The sequence below is a fragment of the Dreissena polymorpha genome, chromosome 8 (assembly GCF_020536995.1).
Source record: "Dreissena polymorpha isolate Duluth1 chromosome 8, UMN_Dpol_1.0, whole genome shotgun sequence".
Classification (NCBI taxonomy): Eukaryota; Metazoa; Mollusca; class Bivalvia; order Myida; family Dreissenidae; genus Dreissena; species Dreissena polymorpha.
Window position 1 is genome coordinate 78932261 of NC_068362.1, and position 24450 is coordinate 78956710.

General features: G+C 38.3%; 1 protein-coding gene across 1 annotated transcript in view; it reads right to left on the reverse strand.

The window, feature by feature from the left end:
- The window catches only part of LOC127840671 (contactin-3-like), a 64194-nt gene that overhangs the window by 27802 nt on the left and 11942 nt on the right, over positions 1 to 24450 (reverse strand). The window contains exons 2-5 of the mRNA XM_052369083.1: positions 4245 to 4339; positions 2969 to 3054; positions 1779 to 1930; positions 849 to 965 (exon numbers count right to left, since the gene is read on the reverse strand). Coding sequence (XP_052225043.1) covers positions 849 to 965; positions 1779 to 1930; positions 2969 to 3054; positions 4245 to 4339 — 450 coding nt within the window. The remainder of the gene's footprint in view (positions 1 to 848; positions 966 to 1778; positions 1931 to 2968; positions 3055 to 4244; positions 4340 to 24450) is intronic.

The window sequence follows — 24450 nt, forward strand, 5'->3', positions numbered from 1 at the left end:
GACTGAACAAAAACAAATCGAGCATGCACTAAGGTTTTCGCGTACGATCTACACGTATACAACACATTTAAAGTGATAGTATGGGCATCTAACAGTTGATAGGTGTCTATCGCAACCGTTGTTTATTTTTGGTGTTTTCACTTCATATACACTTATATTTGTTAATGCAGCATCAACATACTAAAACAATATACCGGAAAGAGAAAAATAATGCATTTGAATATCAACCGTACTTTCGTTTGACAACTAATCATATATGTACATGTACGATTTGAACCTAATTTTAGTTTTAGTGCATATTCGTTCATACGACACAAAGACACAATTTTGTTTTACGGATCATTTCGGCTTACAGGACTGGGTGGGCCACGTAAGAATATCGAATATAAAATATATTTTTATAAACAACTGGTAGCAAGATGAGTTGCAGATAATTGATCAGTAACCACATTTTAACTTACTCGTTTGACCTGTTAATTCTTTTCAGCTCAATTCAACAGTGCAACATGCCTATAATATCACTAAAATGTTGAATATAGGCGATAAACATTCCTATATATAGAGAGTTTTAGCGATCTTAGTAATTCCCGCCAGTCGACAAAAATAATTTGACAACGAGTTCAGCTATGACGTTCCACACACTGTGAAAATTCCGAAGTAATAAAAATAATTTAGATTGTCTTGAAGAATGATTAATGCACGACATATACATATTGTTAATCGACCACATGCTACAAGGCATGCTACAGATCAACCTAATCTCCAGCAAGGTAACCAAGGTAACCCAATTTCAAACTCTCCACCTAATTTTTGTTTAGGGGAGGGGGGTATAGCCAAGGTCTCCATACCGTAATCTCTGTTCATGACGTCTGTAAACTGGACATCATTTTGCGACATCTCGCAAATGAAATTCGCGTGCCGACTTCCGGAAACTAGCGTCCATCCGTATGCCGTATGCTTATTCCCTTTAAATAGCAGGCGACATTATTTATAAATTTTCAACATCTGTTTTGAATGATTGAATTTTTAATTACTTAAGGTATATATTAAAGGGATCTTTTCACGGTTTGGTAAATTGACAAAATTGAAAAAAGTTGTTTCAGATTCGCAAATGTTCGGTTTAGTTATGATATTTGTGAGGAAACAGTATTACTGAACATTTGCCATGGTCTAATATAGCCATTATATGCATCTTTTGACGATGTAAAAACCTAAAAATTTAAAGCGTTGCAACGCGAAACGATTTAATAATTTGGAGAGTTCTGTTGTTGTCGTTAAAATTTGTGAAACTACGAAGATTACTTATATGACGTATAAATACGAATCTAAGTATGCTTGGCAGGAAAGCTCAGTTGGCTAATGCGTTTTTACTTCAGGATTCCGGGGGTCACTGGTTCGAGCCCTGCTGCGGGCTACTTTTTTTACTTTTTTTAAATTTTATTTTTGATTTTTTACTGGAGCTTTTAAATTTTAATGTTTACATTTATCAATATAACGCATTTAATGACAAACTTCAAAACATTCCAAAATCTGTGAAAAGGCCCCTTTAATGAATTACTTGTACGAAGCTTTATATTAATTAAAAGAGAATCAAAATATATGGCGTTGTTATAAATTGAGTCGTGTTCTGAGAAAACTTGGCATAATGCATGTGCGTAAAGTATCTTCCCAGATTAGCCTGTGGGTCCCCACAGGCTAATCAGGGACGACCCTTTCCGCCTGAATTGGATTTTTGCTAAGAAGAGACTTCATTTAAATGAACATTGCCTTTATCATACCGTACGCGTACGCAATTCTGCTGTACAGGCCTGAAATCAAGTTCGGAGCAATGTTCCAGAGCTCAGGCGTGATTGCATCAGTTATGACGTCACCGGTATCCCAATTCACGTTGTCGATGGTATAGTAACCACCGATAAACCAGGTAGATTGTCTACAAAAAATCATGAACACATGACTCACTTTTGCAAAGACTTGCTCAGTGTTAGACATTCGATAGCTCATAAGTCAGTTACATTCTATTATAAAACCATTTTAAACAAGCGATGTGTTTGTGAAACACTATGTCCCCATATATTTGACCTTTGACCTTGAAGGATGACCTTGACATTGACCTTCACCTCTCAAAATGTGCAGCTCCATGAGATACACATGCATGCCAAATATCAAGTTGCTATCTTCAGTAATGCAAAAGTGTACATTAAATGAGCGATTTTGACCCATATATTTGACATTTGACCTTGAATGATGACCTTGACCTTGACCTTTCACCACTCAAAATGTGCAGCCCCATGGGATACACATGCATGCCAAATATGAAGTTGCTATCTTCAATATTGCAAAAGCTATGGCAGATGTTAAAGTTTGCACAAACAAACAAACAAAGGAACAAACCAACAGACAGGGCAAAAACAATATGCCCCCCCCCCCCCCCCACTATAGTGGTGGGGGACATGAAAATCAATATCAAAAACAGCCCAAATAAAACTGTATCATAACGACGTTATTGGGATAAACATATTATTAAATACATATTTTCGTCTATTAACAATCGCTATATACTAGGATCTGAAAAACATTGAAATGTATTGTCATATCGATCAGTTCAAATGTAATAATTCGGATTAAAAAATTTATTCGGTCCGGATTGCCACTATCCGGATACTTTGCCGCATTTTGGTCCGGAATGCCGATAACATACCTATTAAGTATCCAGATACCTAGCCGATATTCAGTCCGGAATACACGTTAACATCTATATTAACTACCAGGATACGTATCCGGTGTAAGGTCCGGTACGCTTGTTAACATCCGTATATTACATGTTATATACGGATACCTTACCGGTCTGGAGTGCCCATTAACATCAACAGCCAACATCATACAGTGAATATATCAGGCGAAGTTCCTCTTATAGCCCTACACAAACCATCGCAAATAACGATAAGCTGAATGTAGGTCTTCCACTTACAAGACGACGTCGTTGTCGTTGAGCCAGGAGGCGACCATCTTATGCTCTGCAAGGTTGTTAACGGTCAACAGCCGCGACCCGTGGGTCTGGAAATTGCAAGGTGCTATCGTTCAGATGGCTTGCAAAACTGGGGTTGGGAACAGGTATAACAATAAAATAACTATAACACAAAGACAGTTGAATGATTGAATATGGCTGAGCAGGAAAGTGAGTTGAATACTAGTAATTCGAGCGTTATGATTGGCGGAGACCGATGACTGGTTAAGTGTTCTGATATCGTGGGAGCAGTAGTCTAATGGTAGGACGCTGGCTTAGGGATCGAGAGGTCCCGGGTTCGAATCTTGCCCTGACAACTGGAATTTTCTTGAGCAAGAAATTTATCCCACATCTGCTCCTCTCCACCCAGGTGTATAAATGGGTACCTGTGAGGGAAATAAGCCAATGTGCCGTGGCTGCATACTGCACCATGATGTTAACGGACGACTTATGACCCAGTGATCAGGGAATAAATGTAAAGCGCCTTTGAACGCACATCTCGAGTATGAAAAGCGCGCTATATAAATGTGGTATAAAAAAGATAAGCGGAGACCAATAAATGATTGAGTGTAATGATAAGCGAAGACCGATGACTGGTTTAGTGTTATGATCGGAAGCGGAACAGGCTGAATAATACAGTGTAGCTGGAAGCGGAAAACGCTGAATGATACAGTGTGATTGGAAGCGGAAAAGGCTGAATGATACAGTGTAGCTTGAATCGGAAAAGGCTGAATGATACAGTGTGATTGGAAGCGGAAAAGGCTGAATGATACAGTGCAGCTGGAAGCGGAAAAGGCTGAATGATACAGTGTGATTGGAAGCGGAAAAGGCTGAATAATACAGTGGGATTGGAAGCGGAACAGGCTGAATTATACAGTGTGATTGGGAGCGGAAAAGGCTGAATGATACAGTGCGATTGGACGCGGAAAAGGCTGAATGATACAATGTAGCCGGAAGCGGAAAAGGCTGAATGATACAGTGTGATTGGAAGCGGAAAAGGCTGAATGATACAGTGTAGCTGGAAGCGAAAAAGGCTGAATGATACAGTGTGATTGGAAGCGGATGACGCTTAATGATTCAGTTTGATTGAATGTTTTGACCACTTAATGATACGCTGTGATTGGACGCGGTGAATGATAAAATTTAAATAATTTATTGTGATGGCGATGCGAATGTGGTCAATCATCTATTGCTATTCTTTTGCTGATGCGCTCTCATGCACATGTGGTCACGTGCTCACCCAGCAATACGAGTCCGCCTCCTCCAATATGAGACGCCTGTCCGATATGAAACCATAGCAATGCGTGTTCCACAGGGTCCAGCCGTCAATGCAACCTGAAAGAAAATCAGGAACCGTAAGACCATTCTGCAAAATTAAGACCAATAATTTAAGGAAACAAACCACCATAATCAGAAACATAAGTTTTGCTATTTTGTTTTCAAAGGAAATGCCGCGTTGACATTCCAGAGTCGAAAACCTAAGAAAATGTCTGATTAAATGTGTCTTGATCTTAGTAAACTGGTCATAATGCATGTGCGTAAAGTGTCGTCCCAGATTAGCCTGTGCAGTCCGCAAAAAGGAGCTTCCTGTAAATTAAAAATACAATTAAAGCGGAAAGTGTCAGTCCACGCAGGCTTATCTGGGATGACACTTTACGCACATGCATTTTGCCCAATTTTCTCAGAACCATTAACAAATAATCATTAAATTAACCCATTTATGCCTAGCGTCCTGAAAAAAAGAACATTGCAAACAGCGTAGACCCAGATGAGACGCCGCATAATGCGGCGTCTCATCTGGGTCTGCGCTGTTTGCTTAAATGAATTTCTTTATGGAATATTCTAAATATATAAATAAATATACTTGACACCCCTAATTTTGGAAATAACTTGATCCAATTTAGAAGGATGGGAAAGTCCACTGGGCATAAATGGGTTAATAGTTTCACAATTATAACTTCTCAGAGTCTAGAAATTACTTGCTATACAATTGTGTTCTAAACCAAGATATTATACTTAAAATAAATTATCAATTGACAAATATCAGATACATCGTGCGTGTGGTTGTGATATTTTTATTTATTTCCGCAGTCATCAGTCTTTAAGTGTAGGAAATCAATTGGAGGTAGTAATAATTCATCGGGGACCAAGTAATATTCGCTTTATATAGGAAATGTGTTTAAAACTTATATGTATAATAAACTTATAAAAGCAATGCAGTATGTGCAATGAGGAGGTTTTATATGGGTTGAAATTAGGTTAAAGAACTGATCACGTCCGCAAACGTGGTTGTGCAGCAATATGTCTTATTATAGGAGAGCTTTAATAGAGTAAGATAATTCACATTATCATGTCATATAATAGGAGAGCTTTAATAGAGTAAGATAATTCACATTATCATGTCATATAATAGGAAAGCTTTAATAGAGTAAGATAATTCACGTTATCATGTCATATAATAGGAGAGCTTTAATAGAGCTAGATAGTTCACATTATCATGTCATATTATAAGAGAGCTTTAATAGAGTAAGATAATTCACATTATCATGTCATATTATAGGAGAGCTTTAATAGAGCAAGATAATTCACATTATCATGTCATATAATAGGAGAGCTTTAATAGAGTAAGATAATTCACGTTATCATGTCATATTATAGGAGAGCTTTAATAGAGCTAGATAATTCACATTATCATGTCATATAATAGGAGAGCTTTAATAGAGTAAGATAATTCACATTATCATGTCATATAATAGTAGAGCTTTAATAGAGCTAGATAATTCATATTATCATGTTGTTTAATAGGAAAATGTGAACAAAGAAAGATAATTCCCATTTTCATATTATGTAATAGGAGAGTGTGAATAGAAGTTAAATAATTCACATTATCATGTTAGATAATAGGAAAGCGTGAACAGAACTAAGATAATTCACATTATCATGTTATATAATAGGAAAGCGTGAACAGAACTAAGATAATTCACACTATCATGTTATATAATAGGAAAGCGTGAACAGAACTAAGATAATTCACATTATCATGTTATATAATAGGAAAGCGTGAACAGAACTAAGATAATTCACACTATCATGTTATATAATAGGAAAGTGTGAACAGAACTAAGATAATTCACATTATCATGTTATATAATAGGAGAGTGTGAACAGAACTAAGATAATTCACAGTATCATGTTATATAATAGGAAAGCGTGAACAGAACTAAGATAATGCTTATTATCATGTTATATAATAGGAAAGCGTGAACAGAACTAAGAGAATTCACATTATCGTGTTATATTATAGGAAAGTGTGAACAGAAGTAAGATAATTCATGTGTTCATGTTATATAATAGGAAAGTGTGAACAGAAGTAAAGGTCTTCACATTATCATGTCATATAACAGATGATTTTGAATAGTAGTAAGATAATGCACATTATCATGCCATATAACAGATGGTTTTGAAAAGTAGTTAGATAATGCACATTATCATGTCATAAAATAGCAGAGTGCGGATAAAAGAAAGAAAATACACAAGATTATGTCATTTAATATGACAGTTTAATAGAATAAATAGAATTCAATAAATCCTATCATATAATCGGGCCGTACTGATAATTAAGTCAGAAAAGTAACACAATCCTGTCTTTTAATAGGAGAGTGTTTTAGAGGTAAGAGCATTAACATAATAATCAACTATAATAGGCGAGTGTTAACAGAATTAAGATATGTACCTCACATAATCATGCCATATAATAGGAGAGTTTGATTAGAGGTAAGAGCATTAACATAATAATCAACTATAAAAGGCGAGTGTTAACAGAAGTAAGATATGTATCTCACATAATTCTGTCACATTGTTTGAGTAATCGCCATGTTATTCACCAAATCCTGTCATACAATCAGTCTCCACACAGAGTTGTCGTTCTTTGCTCGAATACAAATTCTGCCATCACAAGTAAATACTACCAGATTTGCAATCGTGCTACATCGGCTATCTCCGGACTCATCCGTCATTCTATACATAGATGGTGACGTTATTGGCTAAAATTGATTTTCGGTAAGGAGGTATTTCCTTGAAACTAAAAACACCATAAAAGCGGACAGTGTCGTCCCCGATCTGGGACAACACTTTACGTACATGCATTAAGACCAGTTTTCTCACAACAATGCACAATTAGTCTTTGCGCTACAATTATGATTTAAACAACGCCGAGATTCTGTAAGCATACTAAATATAAAGGTTTGAAGCATAGTGACATCAGCTTTAAGGCTCGTTTGGTGTATGCTATCATGATTGAATACACCTTCCTTAGTTTGTTACTTTAAGCAGACAAAAATGTGACAGTCGTTGCACTGCCACATACGGTAGCTGATTTATGTCATATCGGTCTGGCGTGTTATTTAAAGAACATCGCCACACGCCACTTCAAAAAGCGAAAATTGTACCCGCCATAATAGTATAGAGATCGTAAATACTACAAACAGATATGGCATGTGTCACTTTTTCGTCGTTCTAGCGGGTATAGTTTTCGTTCTGGCTTTTTGACGAATTGGCGAACTTTGAACCCAAATACGCAAAAACACAAAAGATCGACAAATATAACACTTAAGGGACTAAAAAGGGGGCGCCAAGCAGACCAGTTTGGTATTTGTCGTCCTTTTATGGTACTGGCGTGTTTTTGCGTAGGCGACCTTTAAACACGCCAACACATTAGAACGATGTGGCAAAACCAGCCACCATACCACGTATAGGGCGATGTGCAACTATGAATGGGACGTCCTGGTCTTTACGTGCAATGATAATTTCAAACGTAGTTTTAAAAGAGTATGTTAAGCCATCAAAAGCGCACATTGGTGTAAAACTGACGTGTGCGGTATTCGACCCTTTCATGCTTATATAAGTCGTTTTCTGAGAAAACTGGGCATAATGCATGTGCGTTAAGTTTCGTCACAGTTTAGCCTTTGCAATTCGCACAGGCTAATCAGGGACGACACTTTCCGCCTAAATTGGAGTTTTGCGAAGACGAGACTTTATTTTAACGAAAAATGTCATACAAGCGGAAAGTGTCATCCCTGATAAGCCTGTGCGGACTGCACAGGCTAATCTGGGACGACACTTTACGCACATGCATTATGCCCAGTTTTCTCAGAATGCGACTCATATATCCGACGGTTGTGCACGGTATACTTGAGCTGTAAACAAAACCCTAAAACACACGCCGTACCCACCCAGTACAAGTAGATGCAAAAGCATTCTGTCCAGCCGACTGGGTGTCCCACAAGACAAACTAAAAACACAATTCGTGGTTCAGTTAATGGGCTAATTATGCGTCCACATCTGAGGGTAAGGTAATCGGCAAGCTGATGAGTTCAAACAAGTGTGCTGTGTCCTACAACCAGTCCCTGAACACAACAGGTATTAGTCCTTTAATTCGCATTTTATGTCCAGAATGCAGCCTTGTTCAAACAAGTGTGCTGTGTCCTACAACCATACCGTACATTATTTATAAATAGGCATGATCATGATCGGTCGTGCCGACTCGGGTTATCTCTCGATTATTGAAATGAACGCATACAATCCGTTCTTTATTACAAAATAAAACGCAAAATGCAAATTTCAATCTTTCTTTTTTAATTTGAGGTTTCTTTTAAGGCGGACTTAATGAGACATGATGTTGAATCGTGTTTCACAGTTTGATATAGAATGTAGACATTAATGCGTCACCGGTATATCCAGTGAACATTCAATCAATTTTACTTAAACAACATGTTATTTTGATAAATTTAAGTGGCGTATTCACACTTAATATATTGATTTTGTTTTCTCAAATATGAAGTGTTATAATTTAATTAAAAACACTTTTCAACAATGAAGCTTATAAAGACACCCTGTACGAGCTATTATTAAATTTACCATTTACCGGCACGTGCGGGCTTGGTTGTTGGTCACCATACCGGGCAAGTGGGTAACCTCCGAGTGCAGCGGCGTCCCCCTCTAATTGAAAATATTTCGGTAAAAAATAAGCTTTTACTCAATATTTGCCCCGACTTTCGTGAATATTTTTTACATTTATTTGTTTGATTTTCTGGATAATACTCCGGATCTACACAAAATGCGGACTGCACAGGCTTATCTAGGACGAAACTTTACGCACATGCATTAAACCCCTTTTCACAGAGAGAAAATGGGTATATGCTGCTTACGGTCAGAGTAACTCCAGACCAGCTTGCGCATTTACAGTCGGTGACCTGACGTGTCCGCTGCAAAGTCAGGCAAGACTTATTGATCTCATTACATAAGCGGACAAAAGGACTGACCTGTCGCCACAAAGTCAGGCAAGACTTATTGATCTCATTACATAAGCGGACAAAAGGACTGACCTGTCGCCACAAAGTCAGCCAAGACTAATTGTTCTCATGAGCGGACATAACGACTAACCTGTCCGCTGCAAAGTCAGACAAAACTTGTTCTCATTTGATTAGTGGACCTAAGGACTGACCTATCGCTACAAACATGATGACTGACCTGTCCACTGCAAAGTCAGACAAGACTTGCTGTCCTCATTAGCAGACATGATGACTGACCAGTCCACTGCAAAGTCAGACAAGACTTGTTGTTCTCATTAGCAGACATGATGACTGACCAGTCCACTGCAAAGTCAGACAAGACTTGTTGTCCTCAGTAGCAGACATGATGACTGACCAGTCCACTGCAAAGTCAGACAAGACTTGTTGTTCTCATTAGCAGACATAATGACTGACCTGTCCACTGCAAAGTCAGACAAGACTTGTTGTTCTCATAAGCAGACATAATGGCTCCTTATTAGAACATACGTAGTCAGAGGGTTATATGGAGTTTCAGTAATCGGATATGTCCTCAGGCGAATTGTTGCACTATGTGGGTCATTTATACGTGTATAAAAGTGCATCGGCAGTTTGATATGGATTTATTTATCAAATGTATAAACATGCATTAAAAATCATGCTCTATAATGAACATCTTATTTTTAAAGATCTCTCTCTCCCTCTCTTCCCTCACCCCCCCCCCTCCCCTCTCCCTCCCCCTCCCTCCCTCCTCCCTCCCTCTCTCCCTCTCTCTCCCTCCTCTCCTCCTCCCTCCCCTCCCTCCTCCCTCCCCCCTCCCTCCTCCCTCTCTCCCTCCCCTCTCTCTCTCTCCTCCCCTCCCTCTCCCTCCCTCCCTCCCTCCCCCCCTCCCTCCCTCCCTCCCTCCCTCCTCTCTCCCTCCCTCCCTCCCTCCCTCCCTCCCTCCCTCCCTTCCTCCCTCCCCCTCCCTCCCTCCTCCCTCCCTCCCTCCCTCCCTCTCTCCCTCTCCCTCCCTCCCACCCTCCCTCCCCTCCCTCCTCTCCCTCTCCCTCCTCTCTCCTCCTCCCTCTCCCTCTCCCTCTCCTCCCTCCCTCCCTCCTCCTCCCTCTCTCCTTCTCTCCTCTCCCCCCCTCCCTCCCTCCCCTCCCTCCCCCCTCCCTCCCTCCCTCCCTCCCTCCCTCCCTCCCCCTCTCCCTCTCCTCCCTCCCCATCCCTCTCCCTCTCCCTCTCTCTCTCTCTCTCTCTCTCTCTCTCTCTCTCTCTCTCTCTCTCTCTCTCTCAAAGAAAACCACTGCTTAACCCATCCAATGGGGAAGTGCCTAAATCTGTCACATCTTGGTTTTTGGCCATCTTAAAAAGCAGTGATCCGATCAAAAACTTCACATAAATCAACTTAGATTCAATGTGCATTCGTTGATTGTTGTGTTAAAATTAACATCAAATATTTTGTAATATTATTTTGAAACTAGAATTCGTATTCAGATTTTTGAAAGTGTTGAAAACACAATGCTTAATACACATTTTAAAGGGGAAACATTGACAAAAAACAGACAGGTACGTTAAGGTAGTACAACTGTTATGGGCAATATTCCAAAACCCATCTAAAGTATTATTTTCATAAGCTGCAAACCATATGTGGTCTTATTACAAATTTTTAAATTTTAAGGGTGGCTTTCCATGCAATTTTTCGTGATTTTTTCTGTATGATGAAATGGGATTAGCTTTCGACTTTATTTTAATTTAAGATTATAGTAACTCGTTCATACAATACAATATTCCTCATATTTCTATATCTTTTGCTCATCTTACCAAGCGGTCCTGTTGGTGACGTTGGATTTAAGTACATGTGTACCTTCAAATAGTCATATGACTGCGGACCAGTACACAACCATTGTCGATATTAGCTTGTAGACACATACATACAATTTTCGAACATGTTATGTTTTATTTTAAACAACTGGCACCCCCCCCCCCTTCCCCCGCCCCGATTAAAGAGTTGATTATCACCATATTGCCATTAATTGCAGACTTTTCTGATTATCACAACTTTAAACACGACGCTGTTCACGCACATAACTTCTGGTCACCAGGATGCACGATCACGTGACTTTGTTATGTAAATGAGCTTCGACGATAAATTAAATCGGAATGTTGTTATTTGTCTACCTCTAAAATACTTTTAATGCTATTTGTTCGCAAATATTTTCTCTGGTCTGTTAACGATTATTCCAGTAGATATTGCTTTTTTGTAGTAGTTAAGCTGGTTGGGTTTAATTTATAGCAATATGATATATGATAACTTGGAAGAAAATCAGTTTGCATAACAACATGTTGAGAAAGTCATAAAAATGTGTCTAAGCAATCTTCCCAGACAAAACAACATTGAAACTGGTATTTTAAAACAGGCTTAAACATCTCAGAACGTCTTGACGGAAACTTTTCTTAATTTACCAATATGCATGCACACATGTCAGCGAGTTGTGATGCTCCGGTATCTCAATCACTAAGTGTCTAACTTGCATGTTAACTGTGAGAGGGGTGCATCTCGTTTAATAACGTATTGATCACTGTGACTTATGCATTCGGGGTCGATAAACCTTGCATTTTGGTGACATTTAAATGTGCATGACAGCGGGCTGTGCAACTCTTAAATATGTTGCCGGCCTCGCCAGCCGTAGTGGGTGGAGAATAATACCAACAACGATTGATGTTTCTATATGTAATTCCCCGTGCAGACAATACATAAACATTAATCTACAACAATAGCATTAAATTATAATATGAATATAAAAGGATTAATGTTAAGAACTAGATGATAAACCACTTCAATATAGCACACATAAAACAATGCAAACAATACAACACAATATTATTACAATATATTAATACTAATAATAATAACAATAATAATAATAATAATAATAATAATAATAATAATAATAATAATAATAAAAAATAATAATATTAATAATTAATAATAATAGTAATAATAATAATAATAATATGAAATACCTGCAGATATATGTAAATATAACTGCTAAATGCTGAGCATGCTGAGAACATAGAAATGGCGTCTATCTATCTGAGTGCCACTGTCTTGTTCGAAAAGTGGCGCAATGGATTAAAAATCCCGTGCTCGTGCGCATAAACGGTGTTAGCATGAACTATAACAATAGTGGTTAACCACTACCAATACTACAACTACAATACTAATACCAATTGACAATGCTGACTTAAAATTAGTGGCTTGGAAGACTTAGAAGATTTCTAAGAGAGAACTTTTAAAATATAAAATCGATGTAATCACCCTATGACAATATAATCACCCTATGACAATATCCCCCCGGTGTATAAATGGCGTCTCGACATTTAAATTAATATCAACCCCTAGAAAAACTTGTAAATAAATAGGGTTCTTATATTTGAAGCAATAATGCTCAAACTTTAAACTTAGAGCATGTCAGAACCGGCTTTACCAGGACTACTTAATAACAAACGCATATATAGTGAAACATCTATATATTTTAAACATTCATCACATTTTGAATATTATAAGCTGCTTAAAGTAATATTCAAATTATTAAAGACATGCATATTAATGATGAAAAACACAAACACAAGTGATACATAATAACGATATTCTATAATTTTATAACGCAATTAAACAAAAACCCACACACTCTCCGATTTCAATAACGGTCAACGTTTATTTAATACAGTTTGTTATATTTCACAAGGTTCACTGTCTAAATACACGAAATCACAAGATGTTCTCCATTTAGGCGGATTTCGTTTCCTAGCGGAACGGCGTAAAACGGGAACTTCGTCAACACACGATTTTTCGTCGTCAAGTGAAACTGTACTTCCGGCTGTCCGCTGCCGAATGACATATCGTGGTATGTCTAACAGTTCACTCTGTTTGTGCGTGTCTTTAGACTGCGGAACACCGCCATTACTGGTTAAATCCAATCCAAAAGGCAATAACAGATTGCGATGAAGGCGACGTATGCGTTTAGCTCTCGGATCATCCCTCCTGACGTCGTAGACTGGAATTTCAGGATTAAGTCGGCCTACAACTACATACGGCGTATAATCCCAGCGATCAGCTATTTTCTGCTTACCCTTTAGGGCAACATTTCGCACCAGGACAAGATCTCCAGGTTGAATTTTAGCAGCTCTTGCCTTCATGTCATATTGACGCTTAGTCACTTCCGCAGTCCTGTTAGCAATCTCTTTAGCTTTGTGGTATGAAGAAGCTAACCGTTCATGGAGTTTTCGAGTGTACTCATTCTTGTACTTCGCACCAATATCATCTGTGTTGAGACCTAGAAGCGCATCCACTGCTAACCTTGGGTGGCGTCCAAACATCAAGAAGTATGGTGAACACCCAGTACTATTGTGAATAGTAGAGTTATATGCATGGACCATTGGACTCACATAGTATTTCCAGTTGCTTTTCTTATCTTCTTCTAATGTTCCCAACATTTGTATTAAGGTTTGGTTAAACCTATCGACCATTCCATTGCCCATTGCATGATAAGGAGTAGTCCGAGATTGCTCTATGCCTGCTAGTTTACAAATCTCTTGAATTAGGCTGGACATAAAATTGGCTCCTTTATCACTATGTATCCTTTCCGGAAATCCGTAGTGGACGAAGAATTTTTCAAACCGGACACGAGCGGTAGTACGAGCTGTCTGGTTGGTGGTAGGAAATGTTTGGGCATATCTGCTGAAATGGTCAGTGATAACGAGGATAATTCTCATATCCGCCTTTAGATCTCTCGAGACTGAGAAAATCTAAACACACCATTTTCATAGGAGCATATGTCTGGATACTGACCAATGGAGCTGACTCTGCATGTGTCTTGCGCCGAATGCATCTAGGACAACTGGCTCATTTCTGACTGATTAAAGTATCCATACCAGGCCAGTAAAACCTCTGTTTGAATAATGACGTTATGCGGTCCCTACCCTGATGGCCTAGATCATCGTATAGGGCACAGAACACTTCACCCCGTAACTGACTGGGTAGTATAAGCTGTCTATACAACTGGTTCCCATAATTGGCTATACGATAAAGAACGCCGTCCCTCCGTTCCAATTTGTTCCAGTCTCTTAAATATTTCTGTGCAGCTGAAAACTCAATCGAGGTCGGCTGAGAAGTCGGCCTGGTGCCTTGCTGGATATGGTTTATGAGTTCGGCAATTACTGTATCAGACAGTTGAGATTGTCGCCAATCTTTCGAACTCAAAGCATATGCTTGTATGACGTCGTCTGGAACAGTTGTTTCTTGTTCAAGTTCGGCTATCACGTCGGGATCAGCTATACTAAAACATAAAGGTGCTTCTTCGACGGTATCCATCACAGATGTAGCCAATGCAGTTATAGCATCTGTAGCCACGGTTATTCTGCTGAGTCCATCCGCATCGGCATTCTGACGTCCGGCGCGATAGCGCGGTGTAAACTCGTAATTAGCCAATGCTGCCACCCAACGCTGACCAGTGGCGTCCAACTTAGCAGTAGTGGTGTCATAAGTGAGAGGGTTATTGTAAGTAACCACTTCAAACTTGGTTACATATAGATAGTCATGGAATTTTTCCGATATCGCCCATTTCAAAGCGAGGAATTCCAGTTTATGGGCTGGGAAATTCTTTTCAGCTGGATTCAGAGAGCGACTGGCATACGCAATCACCGTTTCCTTCCCATCTTGTTTTTGATAGAGGACTGCGCCAAGACCTTGTGAAGAAGCGTCAGTATGCACAACGAACGGAAGTTCATAGTTTGCATAGGCAAGAATTGGAGGATTAACCAACTGCCTTTTTAACTCATCAAAAGCCGATTTCCGCTCATCAGTCCAGACAAACGGGACTTTCTTGGACGATGCACTTGGTTTTTGTTTACTCTTGGGTTTGTTAGTGTGGCCAATGAGTAGGTTTTTGAGAGGTCTTGCAATCTTAGAAAAGTTTTTAATGAAACGCCTGTAATATCCAACAAACCCTAAGAATTTCCGGACGTCTTTTACATTGACAGGAACGGGCCAATGTTTCACCGTTTGTCACATTATGGTTAGAAATTGTAGGTGGAATATGTAGGTTTACCTCATGTAAGAAATATTGAAAATTTTATCAAAAGGGCCAGTAAACATGACAGTCACAAAGTGCACATATAAGCTTATCGATGAGGGAGAGATTAAAGAATAGTATAGTTGACACAAGGCCGGGTATGTTTGTATTGGTCAAGCAACGCATAGACTGACCAATGGGATTCTTAGTAGTATAGCCAATCAGCTTATTTAGAAGACTGACCAATGGGATTCTTAGTAATCTAGCCAATCAGCTTATTTAGAAGACTGACCAATGGGATTCATAACAGAGTTTCATGGGGCAAATGTTAGAGGGAAATATTTAGTTAGCGTTTAGACCTAGAGGTGGACGGATGGAAAAGACACAATCATGTAGCAATTACAACGTATTTGTATAACTGAAATATTAGTTAATTCAGACATTAAATTTGACTAGAAACTGATATATGGTGTTGTTGAATATTTTATCCTACATTATGCAGAGAAATTAACATTAATAGAGAGGGACGGACTTGTCCCATGCGTGACACGATAAAATGGTAGTTAATGCAAAACTCGTCATCTTGGCAATACGCGCATGACATGATATCGAATGATAGGCTACACACCGGTAATTTAAGAGTAATGAACATTGCTTGTAACTGTGTGTCGTCCATGAACTATGAACGATTACGTAACACGTTTCAGTCTTTTCTGGGTCTGCACTTATTCCTTCCTCGGAGACAACATGGCCGAGATATGTTATTTTGGTTTTGAAGAATTCACATTTGGATGGCTTAATTGTAAGAATGTATGAAGCTAATCTGGAGAAAGCCAGATCCAACCGCTGGATATGACTTTTAATATCGTTGGAAAAAATGACGATGTCGTCCAAGTAGATGAGGCAGTCTCGGAGATTAAGATCTCCCATGAAACGTTCCATCAATCGTTGGAAAGTTGCGTGGGCATTGCATAACCCGAAGGGCATACGGTTGCACTCATAAAACCCCAGGCCTCCAACCTTAAACGCAGTCTTCTCCTTATCTTCTTCCTCAAGTTCCACCTGCCAGTATCCGGCTTTCAAGTCTAGTTTGGAGAAATATTTGGACCCTGATAATAAGTGTAAAGTGTCTTCAACTCGTGGTAAAGCATAACTGTCTTTCTTTGTTCTTTCGTTTAGTTTCCGGAAGTCTATGCAAAATCGAATTGTACCATTTTTTTCTGACAATTACACAGTCAAGGACTTCTTGATTCTCGAATTGCTCCCATGTCCAGCATTTCTTTCAGGTGTTCTCTGACTTCATTAAATACTCCAGGTGGGATTCTTCGATATGGCTCTTTAAAAGGTGTATCATTGTTTAGTTTGAAAGAGTGCTTTACGGTTGAGGTGTGTCCAAGATCCAGGGGATGTTTGGGAAAGAGTGTATCATATTTTTGGAACAGCTTATGCACTTGGTTTTTCTCATCATCGTTGAAATCGGTCTGTTCTAAATTAACTCCATATTGATCTTTAATATTTCCATCTTTAGCTTTTCCTTTCTTTTCAGGTGTTGTTTCAGTCTGTATTGCTGCAGTCAATGGATCTAAAACGGGTGCTTCACGTTATACTTGAACTTCGTTTAATTGGCATAGGCTCTGTCTTGCCTTGATCTTAATTGGTCTTGCTGTCACATTGCAAATTCTTACAGGTATCCTTACGGTTCTACCAGCGTTATTCACAGTGACCACGCGTGGACATACAATAGCACTGTGAGAGTGTTCATCTTCAAATGCCTCTGTAATTGCTGCGTCAGTATTCTTCATCTTCCTTACAAATCCAGTAATCGTTCTGGTTTCCATTGGATGAAAGGTTATTGGGTTTCGTTGATGTTACTCTACCGATAAACGGATTGATGGACATCATGGCTGCTTTCCACTCATCAGGTAAGTTATTTGCATTTCTGCATTGTTGAATATTGCGAATTAAATTCGTATCTAGCAGGACTGGAGCTACACCATGATACTTTGACACCGGGATAACCAATAAAACGGTAAGTATTGGTGTAAAGGTAAGTTGTGTTTCTATAGATGCTTCGATGTATCCAGTATATGGAACCGTCATGCCATTCGCACCTTTTAGATCTATTTGAAAATCATCCATAGAATTTAATTCAGGTTCGTGATCCATGTTATCATAAAATTCTTCAGTGATTGCGCTGACCTGTGAGCCACTGTCGATCAATGCTTTAACTGTTAAGTTTATCTTGATGTCTGTTAAATTAGGTTCTCCGACCATTCTATGCAGTATGTCTTCTGTATCATGTTGTTTATCAGTCAATATGTTACTGCTGACGCTCTCATCTGCCCCTGCGATCAGAGCCTCTGTTGGTTTAAATGTGGTGTTTTAGGTTGTTGTTCTGTCGGATCTTGTCTAAAGTACACTCGAGATGGATACTGACCTCGATAACTTCTAAATCCCCTTCCTCTGTTCATGTTTCTGTAACGACCAATAGGACCTCTTCTGTTATTTGTTTGGTCGGAAGTTCGATATTCAAAAACGTGACTCTGTTCTATCTTGTGATTGTTTCTCTCTTGACATCTTTTTCAACTTCTTCTCCATCAGCTTCTCTGTGAGATCTTTTAATATTTTCATTTGCTCATCAATGTGCAGTACGTTACTCTCTTTAGGCAGTTCCGTTCCTTTACATGCAGCCATTACTTGTTCTTCCCTTCTGACTTTAACTTTCAACTCTTCGAATGTTGATACCCTTTCATAGTAAACCATGGTTGCATTTCGCAAATCAGTATTCCTAATATGCATCCAGAATCTCGTTCTCAACATCGCATCCTTCTTATCTTCTTGTATCTCATTGCGATTAATTGCTTTCTGTATAAGTGTCTCTAACCGTATTGCCCATGTCGATATATCCTCGTCCTTTTCTTGTTCGGCACTATAAAATTCTTCCATTACACTTTGGCCCGTCTTGATATCACCAAAATTTGTTTCCAATGTTTTAAGTATTTTTTGCAGGCTCCTTCTAGAGAACTTAAATTGCTTTGTTTCTTCAACAGTCTCTCTTCTAACTCTTGCTTTTGCTGCAATAGTCGCCTTATTTGTTGTTGCTTGAGCTTTCTCTTACAGTACAGCTCACGCAAAACCAACAAATTCCGCGATCCGCGGAGTTTGACGACATCAATTGTTCGCGGAGTCGACTCGGCATCGACCATCTGGTCGCCGAGTCGCCGTGTCTGTTCGCCGAGAAACGCCGCGGCACGCCTCGGCATGATGCCGAGGAAATTGTTGGTGATATGACGCTGAGTCACTCGGCGAACAATCTTATTAACTATAATTTACCTGGTATAGAAACTGATTACAAGTTCCGAAATCATGATGTTTATTAAATGTAGATTAAGTACGTTCGGACAATTCCTCTAAATAAAATATAATTTAAACACACTGTATCGTTACCGTTACGCTGTTTCAGTTCCTTCATTACTGAAACAATTAGTGTATTGTATACTGACTGCAGCTTCTTGGGAAAACAGGGCTTAATGCATATGCATAAATTGTCAACCCAGTACCAGAGACTGTCTTTAAACGAAAAACACCATAGAATCAGAAAGTGTCGTCCTTGATTAGCTTGTGCGAACTGCACTGGCTAATCAGTGTGCACAGGACACCACTTATTGGACATACATAAGGCCCCGTTTTCCCGGAACGCAGCCAATATGTACAGATTTCAATGACAAACTGGCCAATGTCGTCGCACAGACTGTTAAACACTATTGATTATATACACACACTCACTGTCTGCAGTGTACCAGTGGTGAAGCATAAACAGGCTAATCAGTGTGCACAAGCAGATTCGGTGGTCATCGTTCTTAGGGTAGTTAAGAGCAGACCGACTTGCAAAACTAGCTCTTAATCTTAATTGTTCGCAAGCGAACAACTAACAAGAGAGGTGTTTGTCAAAAACACAATGCCCCCTTCTGCGCCGCTTTGAAGCCATATATTTGATCTTTGACCTTGAAGGATGACCTTGACCTTTGACCACACAAAATGTGCAGCTCCATGAGATACACATGCATGCCAAATATCAAGTTTCTATCTTCAATATTGCAAAAGTTATGACCATTGATAAAGTGTTCGGACGGACTGACGGACGGACAGACAGACAGACGGACGGCTTGGCGGACAGTTCAAAAACTTCATGCCACTCTTCGGGGAGCATAAAAAAACACGTACGTATGCCAAATACTGCTGTTCACAGAACATTATTGTATTTCAGCTAATGGAACCACATATATCTCAGACACGTGAAGTATCATATGCAAATGATGATGATGATGGTGATGAAAATGACAACGACGACCACGACGCCCCCGCCACCGCCGCCGATGCTGCTGCTGCTGCTGATGATGATGATGATGCTGATTATGTTCAATATCACGACCGCATTTGAACATAGATGTAGAAGTGGACCGCTAAACATTAGAACTGACGTGTATACATGTACATCGAACAAGCATAATAGGCTTCAATTTAACCCTTTACCACTTAGATACGTATTTTCACGCATTTGAAGTCCCTTGGAAAGTTATATTTAATTTAAGACCTTTCTTACTCGATTCAAGTTCTTAAGCCTTCATCTACAAACATTAGATACTGATGAGCAGCAAACAGCATTAAACATGAACAGACTGCGAGTTACTCGCAGGCTGTTCTGGTTTTATGCTGTTTGCACATAGCCATTTCCCCTTTGCTGATAGGGAAAGGGTTAAACGAGTGTTCTGATTAAAAAATAAGTAGCTTTTCTTCACATGGACTGGGTATTAAAGATAAAGACCGCAGGAGTACATTGGCAATCGAAATAGCGCGAATTCTGTACCCCGCAAATTCATGTGTTGAACATTACGTTAAGAAAATAAGAACACTGTCATTACATTATTCTTACAAAATTCCTTGCGTGTCATGAATTACCAAAAGGCTGTAATCGTAACACCATTATACGTTTGCCTTACATACACGTATCGAAGGCAATTATACGTGAAGTTTTCAGTGGTAAATCTTTATCATGATTTTTGGCAAAATATGCATTGAAGCATTTGGTATTTATACCTGCTCTAACTGCCACACTTAAAATGATCGCATTACCAAAAAGCTTTAAAATTACGACGAAAATGATCACCTGAACACTATTTTAGACTTAAATAATCAATTTACATAATCGCGCCTGTAACTTAAGAAGCCTCTCCAAGCAAATATTCAGCAATCAATACAACCATGACCTACTTAAATACAATGGCTGTTTATACAAGTTAACATGTAATATAATGTGATTCACATAACTACTGAAAACCACACTATGGCGCATAGGCGTTTGCACGTAACAGGATTAAAGATCTTAACTACAATGTAAAGCGTGTTGTTCATGAATGTTCCTTATTCTTGATCATACAAATAGTTGTCTGAAAAGGCTTGATGTATAATACAATGCATATTAAAAAACATTTACAATGACAGGAAAATAATATGATCGGAAGAAACACGTATTAAATATCCTTGCATAATGACACATCAGACCACCATGGCATGCACCTGTTTAATTGTTCTTAAAGGGATCTTTTCACGCTTTGGTAAATTGACAAAATTGAAAAAAGTTGTTTCAGATTCTCACATTTTCGTTTTAGTTATGATATTTGTGAGGAAACAGTAATACTGAACATCTACCATGGTCTAATATAGCCATGATATGCATCTTTTGACGATTTTAAAACCTAAAAATTATAAAGCGTTGCAACGCGAAACGATTGAATAATTTGGAGAGTTCTGTTTTTGTCGTTAAATTTTGTGAAACTACGAAGATTGCTTATATAAGGTATAAAATACGTCCAGTACGTGTACTCGGCGGAATAGCTCAGTAGGCTAAGGCTTTTTGACTTCAGGACTCTGGCAGGACACCAGGGGTCACTGGTTCGAAACCTGGATCGGGCAATGTTCTTTTCCTTTTTTAAATTTTATTCTTGATTTTTTACTGGAGCTGTTACGATCCAATGCTTACATTTATCGATATAAAGCATTTAATGAATAAGTTAAACAAATGCCAAAATCTGTGAAAAGGCCCATTTAAGTGGTAATACTCTCTTGGTTAGTCGTTGGAAATTCTACACATTCGATACTTATCTTCCTGTTGTCATGGACAATTAAGAAACTATATTCAGCCTGCTGGTATGCAAAATATATTAATGTAGAGCAGGCTTGGCTGGGATATTGATTTTATCAGACCGCCATTCCCGGGCGTTGTATCAGATTGCAAAGATACAATACGTATTCAAATGTTTGTTTGAAAACTAACGGCGCACTGTCATGTTTTCAGCGCTAACATGCACGTAAGCCATGATTAAGTACGGTAAACTTTTCCACAATGAAATTGAGGCCTTGACATAAATTATTGAATTTTTAAGAGGGTTTTAACATGCAATTTAGTTGCAGTTTCGTAAGATGTTACCGCTGTGTGCTGTAAACATTAAGCTTGTAATATGATGCGGGAATAAAAGTAGGCCTGTTAAAGGGAGCTTACACTTTTGAATGAAATAAGAAAACAAATGAGGTGTATTGCAAATATATGAAGTTGTGTCCCCCATTTATATGTGGTACTATATTTTTGTGCTTTATTATTCACATATCCATAATACTTATAATGAGTTTATGGAAAAGACGATTATATGAAGTGCAACATGGTAGATAATAAGACGAGACTTAATGTCATTTGCAGAACATAGGATATACACTTTTTTTATAAAAAAAACAAACATAATAAAATGCAACATGAATTCAAAACCATAAATATATATAATAAAAATATGTTATACAATTAATCGATTTTATGATGCTTGTTTCAAACAGAAAATGATAACTGATCGCACTTAATAAAATAACTCATCCTATTACGTGTATATCCCAGTAAACCATGTCTCGTAGGAAAAGAATATAAATACACATCTAAAAACTTTAAGTGTATTATCAATAACGTAAATAATGGCCAGCTTGTAGGGGAATTTTCTTTTTTTTAATTTAAGAGTGTGCAAATCTAGTATCAGTTTAATGATCAGTATGTCCAGTTCCGAAAATTTGAATAACAAATATATATCAAGCATTTGCGTTACACACGGAAGTTTTATACATAAAAGTAGTTAATAAGATATCAGCTATGTCTGCTCGACTTAAGTTATTCATTGAAAATAATTGGCATTGCAAATATGTTCTTCCCATTTCACAAAATCTTAAGACAGCAAGCCCAAAATAAAAGGACGTACTTGCAAACCTATTTTATCATATACAAAAACAAGCTTTGCAGGGGTATCGATTGCAACAGACCGGGATTTTCCAAAGCTGTATCAGATTTCACAAGTACAATTCAAACTTATGAGGCGTTCGCCATGGGTCTTATAAATATTGGGTGTATTAACATAAACGAAATATCAAGCGCACAAGCCCTCCCGTTCATCATGTTTAAGGTACACGATCTTCAACAATAGACAAATACATACTAGTAATACATGCCATGGCCAATGCGTCCCAACAATATATACCAGAGTGCAAGCTCCATTTTTATATTATAACGGGTATTTGAACATAACATACATACTTTGGAATTTTTACAAGTTTAAGATTTATAAAAATATGTTATGTTAAAGGTTTAATAATCGTACGGTCAAATAAAACATTATATCAAATCGCTGAAGGCACTGAAGTTGTTCGCTATTGCATAATCTTAGTTTTCAAAATTATGTTATAGCTTTTTATACCGCAAGTTTGAAATGCACACAACCCATTCAAATTTATAAAGAGTGTGTCGCAAAGCACAGGTTGAGATGTGGGTGCACTGTTTATCCTCATATTAATTTTATAGAGATAACTTAGACAAAGCAACAACAATATGTCTCTCGTTTTTCGCAGATGGTTGCTGCACTGGCAGCCATCTTTAGAATTTTGGTTGCCTTGCTAAAGAATAACAAGCCTAGAATCATGTACATGTTGTACAATGTGCATCTAATAATACATTTATTTTCTTTAAATTATTGAGTAACAATTTTGGCGACATGACAGACGTTTAAAGCAAGTCTCGTTTCCGAAATAATCTACGGGATTTAACTGTGTTAACTTTAACTCAATATAGATCTAGTTATCGACATACACAATAATTGTTTTGACAGATGACGTCCGATTGATAATTTAGTTAAATGTATGCAGATATAGAGAAATGTTAACAATCGCACAGCGTATTTTCTGTGTATGTTTCTATTTTTCGATAACATGTGTTATAGATTAGTATACAATCAATATTTGTAAATAGTTATACTCGGCGAATCGCCGCATCTACGCGGCGTTACTCCGCGAATCGATGCCGAGGCAAAAATAGACGCGGCGTCACTCCGCGAAATTTCGCCGAGTGCCTCGGCATCATGCCGAGTAAATACGCGGCGAAAATACGTTAACAGGAGAATCTGTCCGCGGCGTAGCCGCGGACTTTGTTGGCTTTGCGTGAGCTGTACTGTAGCTGCTTTTAATATGTCTGTTTTATTTCTACTTTCAATTTCATTCATCATTTGTATTTCTCTCTGTTTCATGTATTCTATATCCTTCTTTAATTGTTGTACTACTTCACTTTCAATACTGTACTCGTCATCTGAGTTCGTATCATCACCATCTGTATCATATGTTTCTACCTCCTTTTTAATTCTGTCCTCAGAATTGTTTCTGAATGTATCATGCACATGTCTTTGCACCTTTCGTTTTGACATTGTTGATTTGATATTTCCTTTATTATTATGATATTCATGATCATCATCTATGTTCAGTAGTTTATCATCAGATCTGTAGAATCTGTCTTTCCAACTGCCATCTTTTTTTTTCTTTCAGCATTTCAATCTCTTTGTCTTCTCGTTTAATTCTGGTTTCTTCACATTTGTGTTTTGGTAGGTCTTCTTTTTCTTGTCGAGCCTTTTGTCGCATTTCAACCACTCTCTTTCTCTGTTTTTGCAATTCTGCTAATTGTTTCTCTTCGATCTCTTTGTCT